This window comes from Thermobia domestica, chromosome 10 (genome assembly GCF_964235325.1).
Source record: "Thermobia domestica chromosome 10, izTheDome1.hap1.1, whole genome shotgun sequence".
In the NCBI taxonomy this organism is placed as follows: domain Eukaryota; kingdom Metazoa; phylum Arthropoda; class Insecta; order Zygentoma; family Lepismatidae; genus Thermobia; species Thermobia domestica.
This window is the reverse complement of record NC_137463.1, coordinates 218,649,872-218,668,770: the sequence shown is the minus strand read 5'-3', so window position 1 is coordinate 218,668,770 and position 18,899 is coordinate 218,649,872. Positions and strand designations below refer to the sequence as shown.

At 35.3% G+C, this 18,899-nt stretch overlaps 1 protein-coding gene across 3 annotated transcripts in view; it reads right to left on the bottom strand.

Annotated features, from left to right (window-relative positions):
- Nucleotides 1-380: 380 nt before the first annotated feature.
- The window catches only part of LOC145662993 (fatty-acid amide hydrolase 2-like), a 166,557-nt gene continuing 148,038 nt past the window's right edge, over nt 381-18,899 (bottom strand). For all 3 annotated transcript variants that reach the window (XM_081729099.1, XM_081729101.1, XM_081729100.1), the window contains one exon: nt 381-665. In XM_081729099.1, coding sequence (XP_081585225.1) covers nt 567-665 — 99 coding nt within the window. In that variant the 3' untranslated portion in view covers nt 381-566. The remainder of the gene's footprint in view (nt 666-18,899) is intronic.

Sequence of the window (18,899 nt, the reverse complement as noted above, 5' to 3'; positions counted from 1 at the left end):
CGTACACTATAAGTCATTACTCGGCACCTTGTATATTAAATCGCCATTAAAAAATCATATATAATTTTCCTTAAGTAAGAGTAAAAATTTGTTGTTGACTCTTATTGAAACGTTTGAGTTGCGAGTGTTGCTCTCAAGAAAATTGTTAACAAATCTATTTCTTTGCAAACTGACAACAATATAGATTTAGTACGGCGCAATACTTTGTCAAGGCGACTCGTCGTTTACTCATTTCAAATACTTTTCCTTTATTCTTGCTCGTTCGGCGCCCTGTTGCTATCAGCGCCTGGAACGACCGCCCCTCTAGCCATGGCCTGGTCAAAACTGACCTACGTTATATACAAACAAAATTGCAGGCTTTAAAACAAATGAAACAAGACTTTATAAAAATTTATAAAGAAAATTTATATTCTATAATAATTGATATACAAATCAGGAGTAATAAAATGTCATTTATCATCTGGTGTGCTTTACAGTATTAAAATAGTATAATACAATTATTGTCCCATATATATATTTGTTTCATTTCCCTTTTTCTTTTCTTCTGATTTGTTCAAAGGCTGTATTTACACAGTTATTGATGGAGGAACCCATCCACCAAACGCTTTCTCGATTTCCGAAGCAACTGCTAACGTGAAGTGATCCTTGTATAAATTTCCAACCACCTGAAAAAATAAATTTAAAAGAAAATATAAATGTTGCGTTACAGGAATGGAAAAATTAACTGGAAATTCGAACACTTACATGGCTCGTCGACAATTCGAACATTTACAAGTACGTCTCATCTCTATTACGTGTGTCTTTGGTGTGTTTCTATTAAGAGTACGGGTGTCACTGTTACGAGTACTAGAACTATCTAAGTGACTTTTAGGATTACGTGTGTCACTTTTAGAACTATCTGTATCACTGTTAGGAGTACGTGTGTCACTTTTAGAACTATTTCTATCACTGTTAGAGTATGCGTGTCACTGTTAGGAGTACGTGTGTCTGTTAGAACTCTCTGTCACTGTTGAGAGTACGTGTGTCACTTTTAGAACTATCTGTATCACTGTTGGGAGCAGAGATGGGCACCCTCACTCATTTTTGCCCTCAAGAGGGCCGCCCTCACCCTCACTCACCCTCATTTCGGTATATGAGGGTGAGGGTGTCTGAGGGTGAGGGTGAAAGAGACTATTGAGGGTGAGGGTGTCTGAGGGTGAGGGTGAAAGAGACTATTGAGGGTGAGGGTGTCTGAGGGTGAGGGTGAAAGAGACTATTGAGGGTGAGGGTGTCTGAGGGTGAGGGTGAAAGAGACTATTGAGGGTGAGGGTGTCTGAGGGTGAGGGTGAAAGAGACTATTGAGGGTGAGGGTGTCTGAGGGTGAGGGTGAAAGAACTATTGAGGGTGAGGGTGTCTGAGGGTGAGGGTGAAAGAGACTATTGAGGGTGAGGGTGTCTGAGGGTGAGGGTGAAGGAGTCGACTGAGGGTGAGGGTGGCTGAGGGCGAATAGGAGGGAATCAACTGAGGGTGAGGGTGTATGAGGGTGAGGGTGAAGGAGTCGACTGAGGGTGAGGGTGGATGAGGGTGAGGGTGAGGAAGTCGATTGAGGGTGAGGGTGAATGAGGGTAAGGATGAGGGAATTGATTGAGGGTGAGGGTGAGTGAGGGTTAGCAAAAATGCCCATCACCAGAATGAATTTCTGAAGGATGTTTGCTTGAAAGTTATTTGTTTGGGAAATGGTTCAAATAGCACTTCCCTGCGAACTCCAAATAGAGTAGAAACCCTTTGGCACAGAGTGACGTAATTAGGTCATAAAACATTAGCTGGTACAGTGTACGAATTAATGGGAATGGTGAATGGGATATTCCGTGTGACAAAAATGTAATTCCCTCCCTGAAGGAATTCATTTTTCTTCTCTCTAGTATTTTTTTAAAGTGGTCATATAGATAGAAAAGATAATAACGTATTTTATGTAACGAAACAAAAATAGGCATTTATATCTGACTTGAAACATATCAAAAACATTTTTGCAGTCGTTAGAATCACACAGTTTGTTTTTTGGAATAGTTACTTATTGATGCAGAAAACTTTCCTTTTGTCAGAAGCAAACTATAGAGGCTCGAAAGGGATGCAAAGGTAACAAAAATTCTGCAATTCTGGGAAAAGCATACATTGTAAGACGTGTCAATCTCAAAAGTCGTCATAACATTCGTTGTAACGGATGATCTATAAGTTAATAGAATGACGTATTAGCCTCTCTCTCTCTCTCTCTCTCTCTCTCTCTCTATATATATATATATATATATATATATATATATATATATATAGATAGATAGATAGATAGATAGATAGATAGATAGATAGATATATAGATATAGATATAGATATAGATATAGATATAGATATAGATATATAGATATAGATATAGATATATATTCGTTTTCACCACTGAACTTAAAGTATTTTAAATTTAATTGATACGTTTGAGATTTGTTTGCCTGCTTAAATGTACAGTACACATCATGTTTTGCCACTCCAATATAGAAACATAATTAGGGGTTAGTTCAACTTTAACTAATACAAATTTAAACTACTGTTACTTATTTTCTAACCCTCCTCATCGCTAGTCGGTTGCCTGTCTTTACACAAGCAGTGACACAACTAAGTCATGTCGCTCAGTGACTGAATGAGAAGGGGCAGTTACATGGGAGGGGTCCTTTCAACTGAGGGTGGCCTTCCAGTTGACCTGCTGAAAAAGAAAGTGATGTTGCAATTTTTACCGTCTTGCTTACTGATTTTTCAGTAGTTTCCAGATTTATCTAGATTTTTCGTTACTTTTGTTTTCGTTGCATCCTCCTTTTGTTTCTCTTCGCTTGAAGGGCATAGTTCTGGGATGTTAAACTGAAATATTTCATTTAATTTGAATTCAATTTGGATAGGTTTTAATGACAAGAAAAAAGAAATCAATCATTAGTTTCATGATATGTGCTTATTTTACTCTTAAATATATCATATTGTTAAAATTATGTAACTTCCACAACTATAACGCTTGTACGAACCAAACATGTTAAGTGGTTTGCCCCTTTCCTTCCCCCCCTCCACGTAAGGCATCAGTGCCGCAAAAGCCCGATGAGAAAAATATAATCTTTCCTTGCCACCGCCAGAAATCCGTCCTTGACCGCCCCTGTCCATACTATTATATTGATATCCTTTAATGATTGTATTATTATAATATTATTATTATTACATAATGTATCTATTGATAATATAAGTTTAGCGATGGCAACAACGTATCACTTCGACAGGAAACACGTGCCATTTATGGCTTATTTGGAGTGTTATTTACGAGGGCGATTAGGGTAAATTTTCTGCTTGAGTACAAATGAAGCCGGTTGGGGACCAATAGAACGTCTCTTACTATTATTTGTAATGTGTGATATTTATCCACTTGAAGAGTGTGTGACATTTCAGGCTGGTTTTGGAGATAGAAATGTCTTTACCATAGATTTTCATGAGTGGTGTTTGAGACTGGCATTTGTATTTGTTGTTTTAGTAACAAATTCCATGGCATCTTTTTTTTTTTTTTTTTTTTTTTTTTTTTAACATAAACATCATAGAGTAAGGAAACCTCTTGAATTTACAAGGTAGGAAATTTATATAAAGTCTTCTTTCGAAAGCTACTCTGAAACAACGGCGTGTCGTTTCCCACAACTCGATTTTGGTGTTGTTTGTCACAATATTTTTATTGAGGATTCCTATTCCAGTAAAGATTAACACATATCTGACGAAACAGCTAATGTTGCGGGAACTTATATTTGTATTGATCCCTTGCAAAAAAAAAAAAAAAAAAAAAAAAAAAAAAAAGTGGTGAGTGTTCTCGCTTTCGGGATAAGTCTCATACAATCTCGCTGCTGAAAAAATATTTAGCTCCAAATGAACACGAAACATCCTAAATTTCACGATAGCTTCGTAAATTGACCATTGCATTTCTCTTTTAACGGAGTCCTTTATATTAACTCATTTTATATAATGTACTACGTATTTTTCCGTTATTACTTGACCAGCGAACGAGTGCAGGCGGCCGGTTTTGGAACTAATATGCAAGCAGCAGTGTTTCTAAGCAGATTATCTGTAATTAATCTATCACAGTTCTTATGGTCGTGTTCGTAATAAACATCTTCACGCATATGCTCAAGTAAAGACTAACAATTTCAAAAGTTATTGAAGTTATTTGCAGAACATTTTAAGTAACAAGCAAAGAAAAAGGAAAAATATATACATCCTCGATATTAACTTGCGAATAAACTGACCTCAGTATTGTACAAAAGGTCAGATGCTCTCTGTGGGAAAGAAAACGAATTAAAATTGGTCGATTCGACTCGTTCCGAAATTTTTGACGAGAGGATATGTAGGATGTGTACTCATTATTTTCTGGTGACTGTCTCTAGTATTTTTAAGTCTATAAAATATGCATAGGGACAAATTCAAGGAAAGTTCGGGACAAAAAATCATCGGAGGAAGCAAATTGTAGAGTACTCACAAAAAACACTAGAACTTTTGGTAGACATATGATCTCCCGTTTTCAAAACTATAGGGTATGCTTATCCATGTATATGCTCCTTCTTTCGTAAATATAAAGTGAGAAGTGAATCGAGGAGAGTCAAGAAAATTGTGGAGTTTTGTAGGTATGACTAGTTCACCCAAATGTTTCATCTCAATTTCAAACACTGTTTAGTAATTAGTAAACAATGATTAATAATTAGTATATATATATATATATATATATATATATATATATATATATATATATATATATATATATATATATAGTATGGCGCTAAATTCGTTGTACAAAAGCAGACGAGTGATTCCTGAGAGTAAAACAAACAAAAAAAGTTCCAATAAACATAGGGGGAAAACCTCATCGTTTACGTGTTATAGGCTGCCAAAAAGAGGAAAAAATGAATTTTAAAGGTCCATAGCTCCGAAACTATGGGACCTATCGTAGTCGGATCAAGATTTCACTTAGGAACTAGTATGCGCCCTATCCAAAAATGCGTGTTTCAGAATCTTGAGGTGCTTCCACAACAATTTTTATAGAGGGAGTTTGACTACGGGCTTATGATATAAAGTATTCTCCAACTACCTCCATAAAAATTGTTAGGTGAGTACCTTAGGATTCTAAAATATGTATATTTGGATAGAACACATACTAGTTCCTATGTGAAGTCTTGAGCCGACTACAGTAGATCCCATAGTTTTGGAGCTATGGACTTTTAAAATTCATTTTTTCATGTTTTTGGTAGCCTATAACACTTAACGACGGGGTTTTCGCCCTATGTTTATTGGAACTTTTTTTGTTTGTTTTACTCTCAGGAATCACTCCTCTGCTTTTGTACAACGAATTTAGCGCCATACTATATATATATATATATAGATAGATAGATAGATAGATAGATAGATAGATAGCTATAGATATATAGATATATAGATATAACTTGATAAGGTAATTGTATGAACCCAATAAAGATCATTTATCAACGTTTAAAGATACGCAACTCATTACACAATTTACTTCAATAATAAATATGATTTAAATGTTGTTATATCAATCTTTCGTGGACTCGTCGTAACCTGGAAGAATTCTGATAAATTTTACATGAAACTAAGACGGAAATTAGGACACTTTTTTTTTTTTACAAAAATTTACAAAACGAGACGAGGAAATTTTGATTCGAGACGAGACTTTTAAAAACATTTACGACACGAGACGACAAAACCTGAATTCTCATCTCGTCTCGAGGGCAACGCTATGAGCAAGAGAGTAAGAAATCAAATATGTACGTTCATGTTCCTTTAAGCTGCACTAAGCTGCAAATATTCCCAATGTTGCATTGGAGCGGAGGGTGAGCGATTAAAGTGGGGTGCCCGATAATTGAAGGTTCCTTATAACTCCAGTGAATTCAGAAAAAATCTCTGAATTACGTAAAAAAAAAAAAAAAAAAAACATTCAAAATACATTTTCAAGGCAACTCTTACAGTCATTGCGTTATTATAAGATTAATTCTACTTCTGAAACTGATTAGAATGAATATGTATTTGAATAACGAAACCCCTCTCATAAGTTTTTTCAAAGTATCAAGTTTGAGAAGAACGAAGTTTCTTTCACTGTTGTTATCTCATTGCTCATGATACCAGTGATGAAACAATTGGCCAGAAATTACGCGGCCGCTTCTTACATCAATTCATGAAGAACATGATTCCCAATATTAGGTAGCTAATTTCAGTATTAACAAAAAAAAAAGAAAGAAAAAAAGAAAAGAAAAGAAAAGAAGAAAAGAAGAAAACAAGAAAAGAAAAAAAAGGCACCCAACCTCTTGCAACCATGTGTAGCACATTTTAATACTTACACTTAAAATAAAAATACAACTGGATAAAGACGATTGCCTTTGTCTTTGGATTTCATATGTGAATAACAATATAGGGCTTTTCAGATAGAAGAGGAGGAGGGGAAGGTTTTATTAAACAAGACCGTACATCTGATATGTTTAACTATAAACAGCTTGTGTTTATAGGTTAAACTCAGTCCTCTGAAGTCAATCGACAAATGCCATTAAAATGTTAAAGAAAACAACGTATCAGTATTATTATATACTACAGACACAAAGATACCACTAGGCTCCCAATTTTTAAATTTATATTGTGTGTGAAAGCAGATAGTAGATTTAATTCTTTGTCACATGATAACTAGAACCTGAGAGAAATTCAGAGGGAGTCCAGGGGAAATTTCATTCCTTATAAATAAAAGTTGTGAATTTATTATGTACTGAAGCAGTTATACTTACGCTTACACTACCCATACAGTTATGTTTTATCAATACTTTTATTCAAACTACGAAGGGCTGGATTTCTATAATGATCTTAAATTAAGGATATACTGAATCAAATTTTACAAATCAATCCCGAAAGGTAAGCTATCCAATCCCATAAATCTTTAAAAAACGAAGGAAAAATTTCTTCACCTCCTTTTCCCTCAAATGATTCATTTCTCTAAAGAAAATGAAATTTCTTTATTTTAACGCCCATGATTATGTTGTTTATGCTAGAGGACGCAGGTGATTAATGAAAGTGAAGGATTGTAAAATTAAATTTTGGTCTTTCACTGGGATTCAAACCCAGAACCACGTACAGTCAAAGCACACGCACTAGCCAATAGACCATCGGAGAGGACTTCCACAGTTCTCGAGTGGAAACATATCGGAATTCTTCCCTGGCCAAAACTCGAGAAAATAATTTATTTGTCAACCAATAAAATACACTTAAAACAAACACAAGCATCGTGAGCCTTAAGCTTAATTTGATTTAAACTTACAGTTACAAGGTATATCGCAAAACTCTAAGCTATCAAACTTAAATTAACCTTTTAGTCATTGACATTGTCATTCCTTCGTTTTACAGGTTGATCCTGTTTTATAATGAAATCGAATAAAACGTAATCAATTTTTATACAATCTGCTTAATACACGGTAGAAGCTCACTGAATTGTCAATTGTGCTATGTTGTTCTTAAATTGGTAATTTCCATTCATATATCACTATTCACAATATATCTGTATTATTGCAGGAATGGTTCACTACAACTACATAACTTATGGCTTTCTTTATTAAGCGTAAACAGATTATGTTATGTATAACATCTAAACTAAAACTTTTAAAAACCGTTGAATACACTACAGGGTGAAACTCTCCGCTCTCCTGTCCCACCGCGCTTGCCCTGGAACTGATGTAAACACAACATCAGCGCAATCCCTTCAAAACAACAATGCTATCCTGGTCAGGTAATATATTATGCAACTTAAGAACCGGCTTTTATATACTTAAAGTAATGTGTAGATGGATCGAAAAGTAGAACCACATTATGCTTACAATTCTCAAATGTATTACACATAACTTCTAGACTCAATGTGGTGCTATGAGGTAAATTTCATACTCCTAAACATCTTACTTAAGCTTTCATTAACTTCAATTTTTGTTCTTTTAGCAAAATACAGGCTATAATCAACTCGCCCTTTCAAATTTTCTATTCTTATATTCGGAGGCTGCTCTTGAGGGAACACCGTTATAGAATCAAAGTTTTCTTGCCTCAAAGTAAGAGAAAGAAGATAATCTGATCCAGTCAGAAGGTGAGGGGCACGATTCGGAACAATATTGCGGAGTCTTAGGTTCCCAAATCACTTGCATATATACACTTGTATAAGGAAAGCTTGGTGCAATATAGTGCGAAGGCACGTATTGTTCCCAGGGGCGTCATTTAGGGGGGGCAGGGAGGGACATTTGCCCCCTTCCGAGTTTGAGATGTGTATAGATTTTATCAATAGAATAGCAATAAATCAGTGAAAAACGCGAAATTTTGCTTATATCAAGGGGTCTTGCCCCCGCAAGCAAAATTTGAAATGCTCCTGATTGTTCCCAGAAGAAAAGAAAAATTCCAACTGTACTACCATACCAATTAATGAAGGCAAGAACAGCACTTATGATATTTATTGGCATCTGTCTCCTTTTTTAAAAACTTGTCAGCAGCAACGGGTCATAAGATATCCAAGGATACTAAAGATAGTTTTTTTTTTTTTTTTTTTTTTTTTTACAAATTTGGCTTAGCACATAGGTGTCCAAACTCTCGAGCTCGTCACTCGCACTCAACTGAGCTCGGGCTCAATAATCAAGAGCGAGCCCGAATCCTAATAAAATAAGTCAGAGCAAACCGAAATGAGTGCGAGCCCAACTGAGAGAAGTGAACCGGAGCAGGAGCCCAACTGAGGGAACTGAGCTCGAGCGAGCCCAGTGCAAAATGACTATCTATTCAATTTATATATATGAAATATAAATAATAATATACTGTAGATATAATGTATACCTATGCATATTATTATATATAAATTTCAATCACTTGAATGAGAATGATATTTACCCTTACTTATTGTTTATTAAGTACATGAAGATAACTGTGAGTGTGAGGGAGTCTATTGATGGTGAAGGTGGCTGAGGGTGACCAGGGTGAGGGTGGTTGAGGGTGAGTGTGATTGAGTTGATTCAGGGTAAGGGTGAGTGAGGGTTAGCAAAAATGCCCATCTCTGGTATGAACCATAATCCTGCGATAAATAGTCTCGACGAAATAGCTGCTTGACTGAAAGTCTAAATTTACCTAAAAAGTAAATCTCAAACAGGTTAATAAAAAATATGTATTATGCAGTACTTCGACAGTGCTGCTGCAATTGAGTATTTTAATATATGTAATACAAATAATGTATTTTGAACTGTGTACAATACAAAATCATGTATAGCCATATTGTGGAGTGTGTACTCTCTATCATTTCATAATAAATAATAATAATATAAAAACACTAGTGCCTTTGTTTGACATGCTGTTTTCTATGACATACTGAGATTTGCCACCACGATAGATTTTTTAGAGAGTTTAGAGGTTCAGACCCTCTGTAGCAACGGCGCTGATTATTATTAGGTTATTACAAACATAATTTTTATTATTGTTATAACATAGTTTGTAGTAACATAATTGTATTATTTACGGTGAGTTTATGTCCGGTTAGCTTTTTTCCGCTTCTGCATCAATATAGGTGAGCTTATGTCCACGATCCGCCACTACACGCAAGAACCACGTAAGGATGGAAAACGTGCTAATTTAATTTCAAATATCTATATGTTAATGGTAAAAGATTCACTTTGGAAGAACTGGAAAAGAACGGATCCCTATCTCCCTTCCAGATGTTGGTGTGCAACAAACAAGTTTAAATAATTCGCCTGGGGCGTATTCCAAGTAGCAGGGATCTCTTTAGGGAAAAGCGAACTTTTCTGAATGCGCAGGTGGCGACTTGCCAGAGGGGCAAAAACACAGCCTCATAGTTGCCCTTCCGAAGTCTTCTAATCTTCCTCGTAGTGTTCATAGAACAACAGCGAAAGGCAAGATTTGATCCCTCCCCAGCACTCAACCATGCGTCAATCTGCGAGAAATCTTTGGTAACAGATTTCCAAGAAAAAGTGATGTACTTGACAAAAGGAAACATCCCATGCTGGTAGAAATGTTGATGACAAATGCAAGCGGAAACACGGTATTGAGGACAATACAGAGATTGGAAGCGGAAAAAACTTGTAGGTTGCCTTCAACTGATCCAAGTGATTTATTCAAAACAACTGGGCATTCACAAAAGCATTTGCACACGATACCGGTAATGCCGGCGCCAGCTGCGGCAATGTCGGTGACGGCCATGATTTCAATGTAATGAAATCTTAGCTTGCACACGCACCGGCATTCACTGGCGCAAATCCCGGCGGGATGAGGGGACATGTCCTCTCCAATCTTGAAACTGGGGGGACTGTCCCCCCAATAATCCGATTTGAAATGTGTATTTTAGGAAAAAATGTGATGATTTGTGTCGATTCCCACAAAGGAATGTGAGATGAAATTGATGTCCTCCCAGAATAAGCCTTAAATCTGCCCGCCTCCCAATGTTGAAGATGAAGACAGTTCTGCTCCCTGATCCTCCACAGGATTGTTTTTCAATGCAGCCGGCGTTATCACCGAAACCGGCTTTGTCGAAGGCAATGCTTCCTTCTGGGTGGTTGCACACACGGCCGGCAATGTCGCCTGGCTACCAGATACATTTCTACAGTTTAGGTAAAGTGAGTGATTGACAAGGCGCTGGGTATTCTTGTTTCGTTTCTTGTGTTTTGGAGTTTAGTTGTTTCCATTTCTTTTATTACAATTGTATATTATTATTATTATTGTCTCGACCTGCAAATCACTTTATTATTATTATTATTATTATTATTATTATTATTATTATTATTATTATTATTATTATTATTATTATTATTATTATTATTTTACAGACTGTGTTGGAGTAGATAATTCCCTTTCTTAAATAAAATATAACACGTGGGAAACCTGGAGAGTGTCGATTTTTAAAATTAATTTTCTTCAGAGAAAATGTGCGATATCTGGAAGATATCGATTTCCGCCTAAATAGTTATCATCAAATACAATATACGAAATTTGAATATCCAATTTTCGTTGATTATTTTCGACCCTTTTTTTTATTTTTCTTCTCTCTTTTTGATTATATCTTATTCTATCGTACTAATGCATTTAAATTTTATTATATTACAGCATTGTGCGTTTCTACAGTCTTTGAATGAATGTTATGGAAATTGGAAGTTCAGACCAATAATGTAGGCTGTTGTGTATTCCATCCTTGGATAAAGTTTTTAGAAAGAAAGACTACTAACTTTAAAATAATTGTTGTCTATATACAGTAATATATCTACGAACTGCGTTATGAACCCCTGTCCATTGCCATAAATATGTACAGTAGATATTACTTGTCCCACTCAACCAGATGCGGCTCTTAACCTATGTGCAGAATCTATCTTTTAACCTACTTTTACGCTCTCTTCATAGTGACGTCACCACCGAGACGCTTGAGCTTGTCGTCCGCTTTTCGCGTGAGGAATTACTAATAAGACAAACAACCCCTTATTTACTTTGGACTTCTTCTGTGTTCGATTTGTGTTTGCTTTCCTATGTAGAGCATATTTTTGTGGGAAAATCTTTCTGTCGTATGTTTTTGACTACTTGGACGAATGTAATTTAATAGTTAAAAAAAAAAGCTAATATCTCGGAAGATGATATATTCTTTACGTGGGCTTGACTGTACAAACGTGTGTGGTTTCGTAAAATCTTAAACTCCGAAAACAATATTGCAAGATAGTGTGGTGAGCTTGACTACATGCGTGTATGTTTTAAATGTCCTCTTGTACTGTAGCAAGTGCAGCAATCATAATAGAGAAACAAAAAGTACAGGCATTATGCACCAGTTTTCCAAAGGACTCTCTTCTTGTAAAACAGTGGGTCCACGCATGTAAAATAAAAATAAAATAAACTTTAAAAATGGGACTGTTTTTAGTAGTCTATGCATTTCACAGCAAGCCCGTAGCCAGCCCAAAAATTTAGGGGGGGCCGGTAGAAGTTAGGGGAGGGCGACCCAATCATATTATACTTCATCACCATATTATAGTTCATTTGCAAGCCTACCGTGAAACGTTTAGGGGACCAGCCAAAGTTTAGGGGGGCCCGGCCCCCCTAGCCCCCGTGGATACGGGCCTGTTTCATAGAAGAACATTATTTGCGAGATCTGAAATCTGAATTTACTTCTAGACTTGGCGACAAAGATAATTGTCAAATCAAATACCATTCCCTCAATTCCCTCAATATTCGTTCCTTTTACATGTGCTATAGTGATGTCTTAATCGTTCGTTTAGAATGTAATTCATTGTAATATACTCCTTTGACTTCTTTTTCTTTGCATATATTTCCTCATGACTTTCAGTAACGGTGGAACGTTGTGGAGGACGGCGTCTTCCTGAAATTCCACTAGGTCCAGATTGCTCTTCATGATTTGTTGCATTTTATTGTCAGACATATTTCTTCTGTGTTATCCCATAGAAGTTCACGTTCAACGAATTTACAAAAAGCAATTGAAAAGTAAAAACAAAAACAAAAACAAAAAAAAAAAAGAAAGAAATTCGCAAAGCGTAAAACAGTTCGCCACTACTATTCGAAGGCAATGAACGATCTAGTGATCATTATACGTTCTTCGTGGCACTATCTCACTTGAGTTTCGCGGGTTCAAACGAGAGTAACACTTCCTAAGCTCCGAATGAGACTTATTGTTTCCAAAATTCTCCCATCATTCCTAAAGATGAAGAGATCATGTGATGCTTGTATTTTACGGTTGAAAGCACACTGCTTAGAGGGGAGTGAGACAATTCTTGGAAATTGCTACCTATTGTCACAGAGCAGCAGCATTTTTCCACATGGTTTTGTTCCTTTGTTGTCCATATCGAAGGATAGTATGAATTAACGTATGTAGCTCGAGTTCAGTGGATTTTTTTTTCTAATTTGAAACAATGCTATAAGCAATGAATGAAACTACAAGAGCATATAACCTTTCTTTTCTTCTTCTTAGCCAAAAACTATATAAATACTCCAAATAATTTACTTTTAAATTACGGCAAAATATTTACAATTATCCACGTGCGCCTTGCTTACACCGTGTCCTGGGTTCGATTCCTTATTAGAAGAGCCTTGAAATTTGATCGTATTACGTTGCTTACGATTCCACCTTAAATTGAAGGTCGCCGTGTCATGACCTTGATACTCAAAGGGATGCTCAGCACGATTGCAATAAGCAGTCCTATCTGCTGGTGTAGTGGCTAGCTCGTATTTTCTTCTTTGTACGTGGTTCCAGGGTTGAATCCCGGTAGAAGAGCACACAGTTTAATTTTTCATCATCATTCACTTTCATTAACCATATCTCCTTCAGCCGAAAGACCATAATAGTGCTACGTTAAATTAAGATTTTTTTTTATTTTGTATTTATTTAATGAGCAATCGAATATGGTTTAGTCTTTGAACTGTACACACGGAAGAATAAGAGATTTATTCAAAATATTTGAAATGTATATTTGAAGAGATATTTGTTTGTTTTCACAATCTTCTGGTAGGTTCAATATTTCTATTCATCTCTAAAAGTTATCAGAAGGTTCTACGGAGATCTGTTGTTCTATTAGACTAAACCTGAGCTTGAATGCCATCTGGACTCTCCCAATCAGCTTAGCAACTATTAAAAATGTGGATTCGACATGAATATAGTTCGTTCTTGATTAATTTTACATGTCACTCCTTCTATCCATCGCTAGGGGGACTGGAGATGTCTTATTCCTACAATATTATTTTCTGATTTTATGTCATATGTGTATCAAACTTGATTGAAATTGCTCCTACCGTCCCAGAATTATGCTTGACCATACACAACATACTCTAGGGATGATACCGAAACCGAGACTGCTTCAAGTATCTTGTTTCTCGTCTTGAAATTTCGAGACGACAATGAGTTCGAGACAGAGTTTAGTAAATCGAAATGAGACCGAGATTCAACATATCGAGCCTTAGTCGAGAGTCTGAAACAGAATCGTGAACAAGGTCGACAGTTGTATTTCGAGATATGCCGAGACAAGATCAAGTTCAATCTCGAAATTCTTGGTCTCGTGGCGAATATTAACAGAAATTACTGAAATTACATGCCTTGCCCTTTTTCTTTCTTTTTTCTTTTATTTTCTTTCTTTCTTTTTTTTTTTACTATTATTTTATATGTTAGTTGGTGGAAGAATTGCCCTTTGACGGTCTAAGTCATAGACGTGTGCATGAGAGAGAGGGAGAAAATACCACCTCTAATAGCTAGGTAATCAGGTATAACAAAAATGTTTTAAAAAACACATAATTTAAATTGGGATTCAATATATCTTATTCTCTTTCCAATCTTTGAAACAACCGAAAAACTACATTGCCAAAATATTACGAAACTTAGTTTTGTAAAACAAACATATTTTTTCAGTTTTCAAACATTTCTTTTCACGCAGCTTAGAAATTTTCCTTCGAAAGATATGTTTATTTTATTTTATTTATTACTGGAACTGCTCGTGTTGTACTAACTTTGTTCTGAAGCTAAGAATAAAATTGGTAGAGAGTAGGAATTTCAGAATAAGGCAAGATCAAGGGAAGAGGAAAATTATCTGGTTAAACAAGAGAATCGATTAAAAATATCAAGATGTAAATTGCATAGTTGGTTGGCTTGGAATTTAGCGTTCCTTTCAACACCGAAGCTATACGAGAGCTACCGTTATGCGTTGAAACTTTGCAATGACCTTCCACCAAGATTCGAACCCGGAACCCTATGCTCCAAAGGCACATGCTCTGGCTAGTAGTATATTGTCTTTCTGTCTGCTAGTCAAGAATAATGTAATGAAAAGGATTGGAATTAATTGATTTTGGTTCAATGTTGGTTTTCGATACCGATGATATCTCAAGCAAAATGTCTGTTGCTCCGTCACTTTCGAATATATCAGCGAGGCTACATCAGATGTGAACTACAACTTAACCTGGGATTCTCTTACTATCTCAAATACGATATCTAAAATATGTAACTATTTATTTAATAATAATAATAATAATAATAATAATAATAATAATAATAATAATAATAATAATAATAATAATAATAATAATAATAATAATAATAATAATAATAATAATTATTATTATTATTATTATTATTATTATTATTATTATTATTATTATTATTATTATTATTATTATTATTATATTTCGATTTGCTTCAGTTGAAGATTAAAGAAAGCAATTTCAAAAGCTTTTTCGATTCATTCATTGCACTTGTATTATGTTCTAAAAGACACTGGTGATGAAATTATTGTGACAAAGTTTTTGGTGACAAAATTACCTATATGGTAATATTTTGGTGACAAAATTACCGCCGCCCGTCGGACATAAGCTCACCGGTAGTCTTATATTACAGGGGCGGACAACGGCTCACCGATAGCAAACATAAGCTCCCTTCAGGGACTTTTAATAAAATCCACCGAGTATTAACAACCCCTGCTCTCGCCAAGTGAACTTTGTGGTGGACAAACACCGTGTGCGTGGATTTTCTCGGGGTTCTGCCGTTTCCTCCCACTTTCTTCATTCCACCATTTCATTCATTACTCATCATCACCGTCTCCTTTAGTCTAACCGGCATAACCGTGGGACGTAAAACTCAAAAATTTCATTTCATTTTTTTTTTCACCGAGTATTAAAATTTAGGCGTTGGCTACTTCCTAAGCGGAAAATGGAGCTAGTATCTTATATCACTTATCAGGTATAAAAAAAAAAATGTTGGGGAGTTGCGTTTATTAGACGTGGACAGGCCTTGGGGAACTTGTAACAAAATACCCTGGATATTAAAATCTAGACATTGACCACAATTACAAATAGGCCTAATAATTCAGTAGAAAGCAGAGCTACTAATGTTGTATAGCAGTTATCAGATATCAGAATTAAATAGGGATGTTGCAAGTTTAATGTGTTAAGCATGGGCTACAGTAGGCGTAATTTTTGCCCTGGAAGTTTTGGAACCAAATTTTTCTTATAGGTCGGACAATTCATCACTGCATTAAAATATTTTCATGATTAGGCATGCATACTTACATAATAGAATCTGGTTACTTAACGGGATTCATGATTCTGGTTTGTGATTTTTTTTATACGAATTCATCATACTCAGATGTATTTAGGCCTTGCTTCTTAGTGCTGTCGTCGTGTTTGCAGCCTAACACTCAAAGAAATCTCTTTCTTATTTACTAACACAAAGGTTTTTCTTTTGGTTAATAAGTTGTTTTGTTCTTAATAAATAAAATAAGAAAGAGATTCATTTGATGAGCATTGGTCTGAAAGTATTATAACAGCCTTGAACTCTGCAACATTCTTAATATTTCATTCTGATGTCTGATAACTCCTATATGACGTTAGTTATATGGCCTACTTTCTATTGAGAAGGTAGGCCTAAAAGTAGTCAAAGCCCAGATTTAAATATTTGGAGCATTTTATTACAAGTTCCTCAAAGTCAACTCACGTTTAGCACGTTAAACCCTGCAACATCCTTATTATTTTATTCTATGACAACTGATATATAGCATTAGTAGCTCTATTTTCTACTGAATTAGGCCTACTACTAGTCAAAGTCTAGGCTTTAATACCTCTTCATACCCATCATACGTTTTTTTTTAACGGGGAGAGCGGTAGCACAGTGGTAGATTTTTCACCTCTGGTGCTTGGATCCCGGGTTCCATCCCAGTCCCCGCCAAGTAAACCTTGTGGTGGACAACTACCTTGTGCGTGGGTATCCTCGTGGTTCTCCCACTTTCTTCATTCTACCATTCCATTCGTTATTCATCCGTCTTCTTTAGCCTAACTGGCATAATCGTGGGACGTAAAACTTAAAAGATTTCATTTCATTTCTTTCTAAAGGAAAATGTTATATTTCTGAGTTGATTTCAGCCATAGTAAAAAAAAAAAACATAATAAGGAGACACCCTTTCACCAAAATTTCGTTTACCAATATTTCTGTGCTGCAAAATTTCCTGCACCGAAAGTTTCAGCATAGAGCAGGGGTTGGATTACTTTCTTCAGTAAAAGGAAGTAGTACTCTTTTGTTTGCCCAAATCCGTTTTCGATTTATTTTTTAATATTCAAAATCTTCTTCATATTAACATTCAAAATCTGGTTTTCATTTTTGTCATATTTTCTGTTTGCCACTTTTCAGTTGTTTTTTTTTTTTTAAATATTTTATTATTCAGGTTTATTTTCCTTTGCAATTAAATTAGTTAACCTATAAATGTATTTAGTTATCATTATTGTATTCTTTATTGCATGAATTATCTTATAATGTAATTATATTATTGGTAGTGAGCTTATATCCAGTGAGCTTATGTCCGCGACCCTTTGATATTCTTTCTTGTCTTGGTGAACCCGAGCGCGAGCGATCACAGTGCAAAATGGCCATTATATATATATATATATATATATATATATATATATATATATATATATATATATATATATATATATATATATATATATATATATATATATATATATATATATATATACAGGGTGCGAATTACCGGGGGGGATGAGGGGGATTTTCCCTCTCAATCACATTTTGTTCCCCCCCAAAGAAATCAGCTGAAGTATCCCCACCGGGGATGCTCGCTTTCCCCCTCAAACTATGCTTAGTATAACTCCAAATTTCACTGATTTTTGTTATTTCTTGTAAATTTAATCTTCTGGCTGTATTTCGAAATGATCGATGTAAACTGTTCAGTTTTGGTCATTTCTACTTACCACCTAATTACCCACTATTTTCAACGTTGTTTGGTAGAACTATATTATTATGACTACGGTTGTTACTTGCAACTGTACCTTCGTACCCTTCAGTTCGTCATCGTTTGTGAATTTGAATGTACTAATTGCGTATAACAAAGCCACAGATAGATTTATAAATGTTATTAGTGGTTGGCCAAGAAGAAGTAAACAAATAGCTTCTTCTACCATACTTGGCGAAGTTCGGATATGTCATATTCATCCTCTATATTTGTATCGATTATCATCTTATTTTAATTTTTGTTATAACATGTTATTTCATTTTCCAGTGTACTCGTTGTTAGCACATGGTCTTCATTCCCTAGTAGGTTGTGTGTATGCAACTCAAAAGTTGCATTTAATTTGTAATAATTAGCATAGTAATCACTGCTTTTACAGTTTACGGAAATGAACTTTTGAAACTGTACTCAAAATCTGAGATATAGGTATTCTCTCGTAAGTATATGTTAACGTACACGCTGGGGGATACGCTCCTAGTGAGCAGACATGTTAATGAAGGTGACTTTTAGGTGAATAAGCGAATAATTCACGATTTGTTTCAGCATTTGTTAATACGACTGGTTCTCCGTGTGATTGTCCGTGTCTGTATAAGCATTTGAACTGAAGCGTTTTTTTTTTTTTTTTTTAAGTTAACCCTTCATTTTTCCATCTTTTCGCTGTACAGTTTGCTGTCCACGCAATTAATGTTGTCTGAAAAACTTCAGTGTAATGTTTTACTTTATTTGAATAACGTAGCCCATAGTGAATCAACTCATCTTCAACCAAACAGTAAAGTAATTTTTAAGTGTTGACTTCCTGTGCCCATCACGGAATCGATATTTGGAGAAAAAAAGTCGTGATGAGCACAGCTTTAGCGGGAAGTAGAAGCACAAGCTCGAAATTTGAATTAAGAGATTTTAAATATTTGGCCTTCGATTTGACCTTGATGTGAGAAATCGGGACCAGCAACAATCCATTTCTTATTTGATAGGCTAATATCTAGATTTTCTTAAAAAAAAAATGTCCGGTTTAACTGATAATTTTAGTGGTTTTCACAAGACTGAAGTAGGTTTCTCTTTTCGCAACCT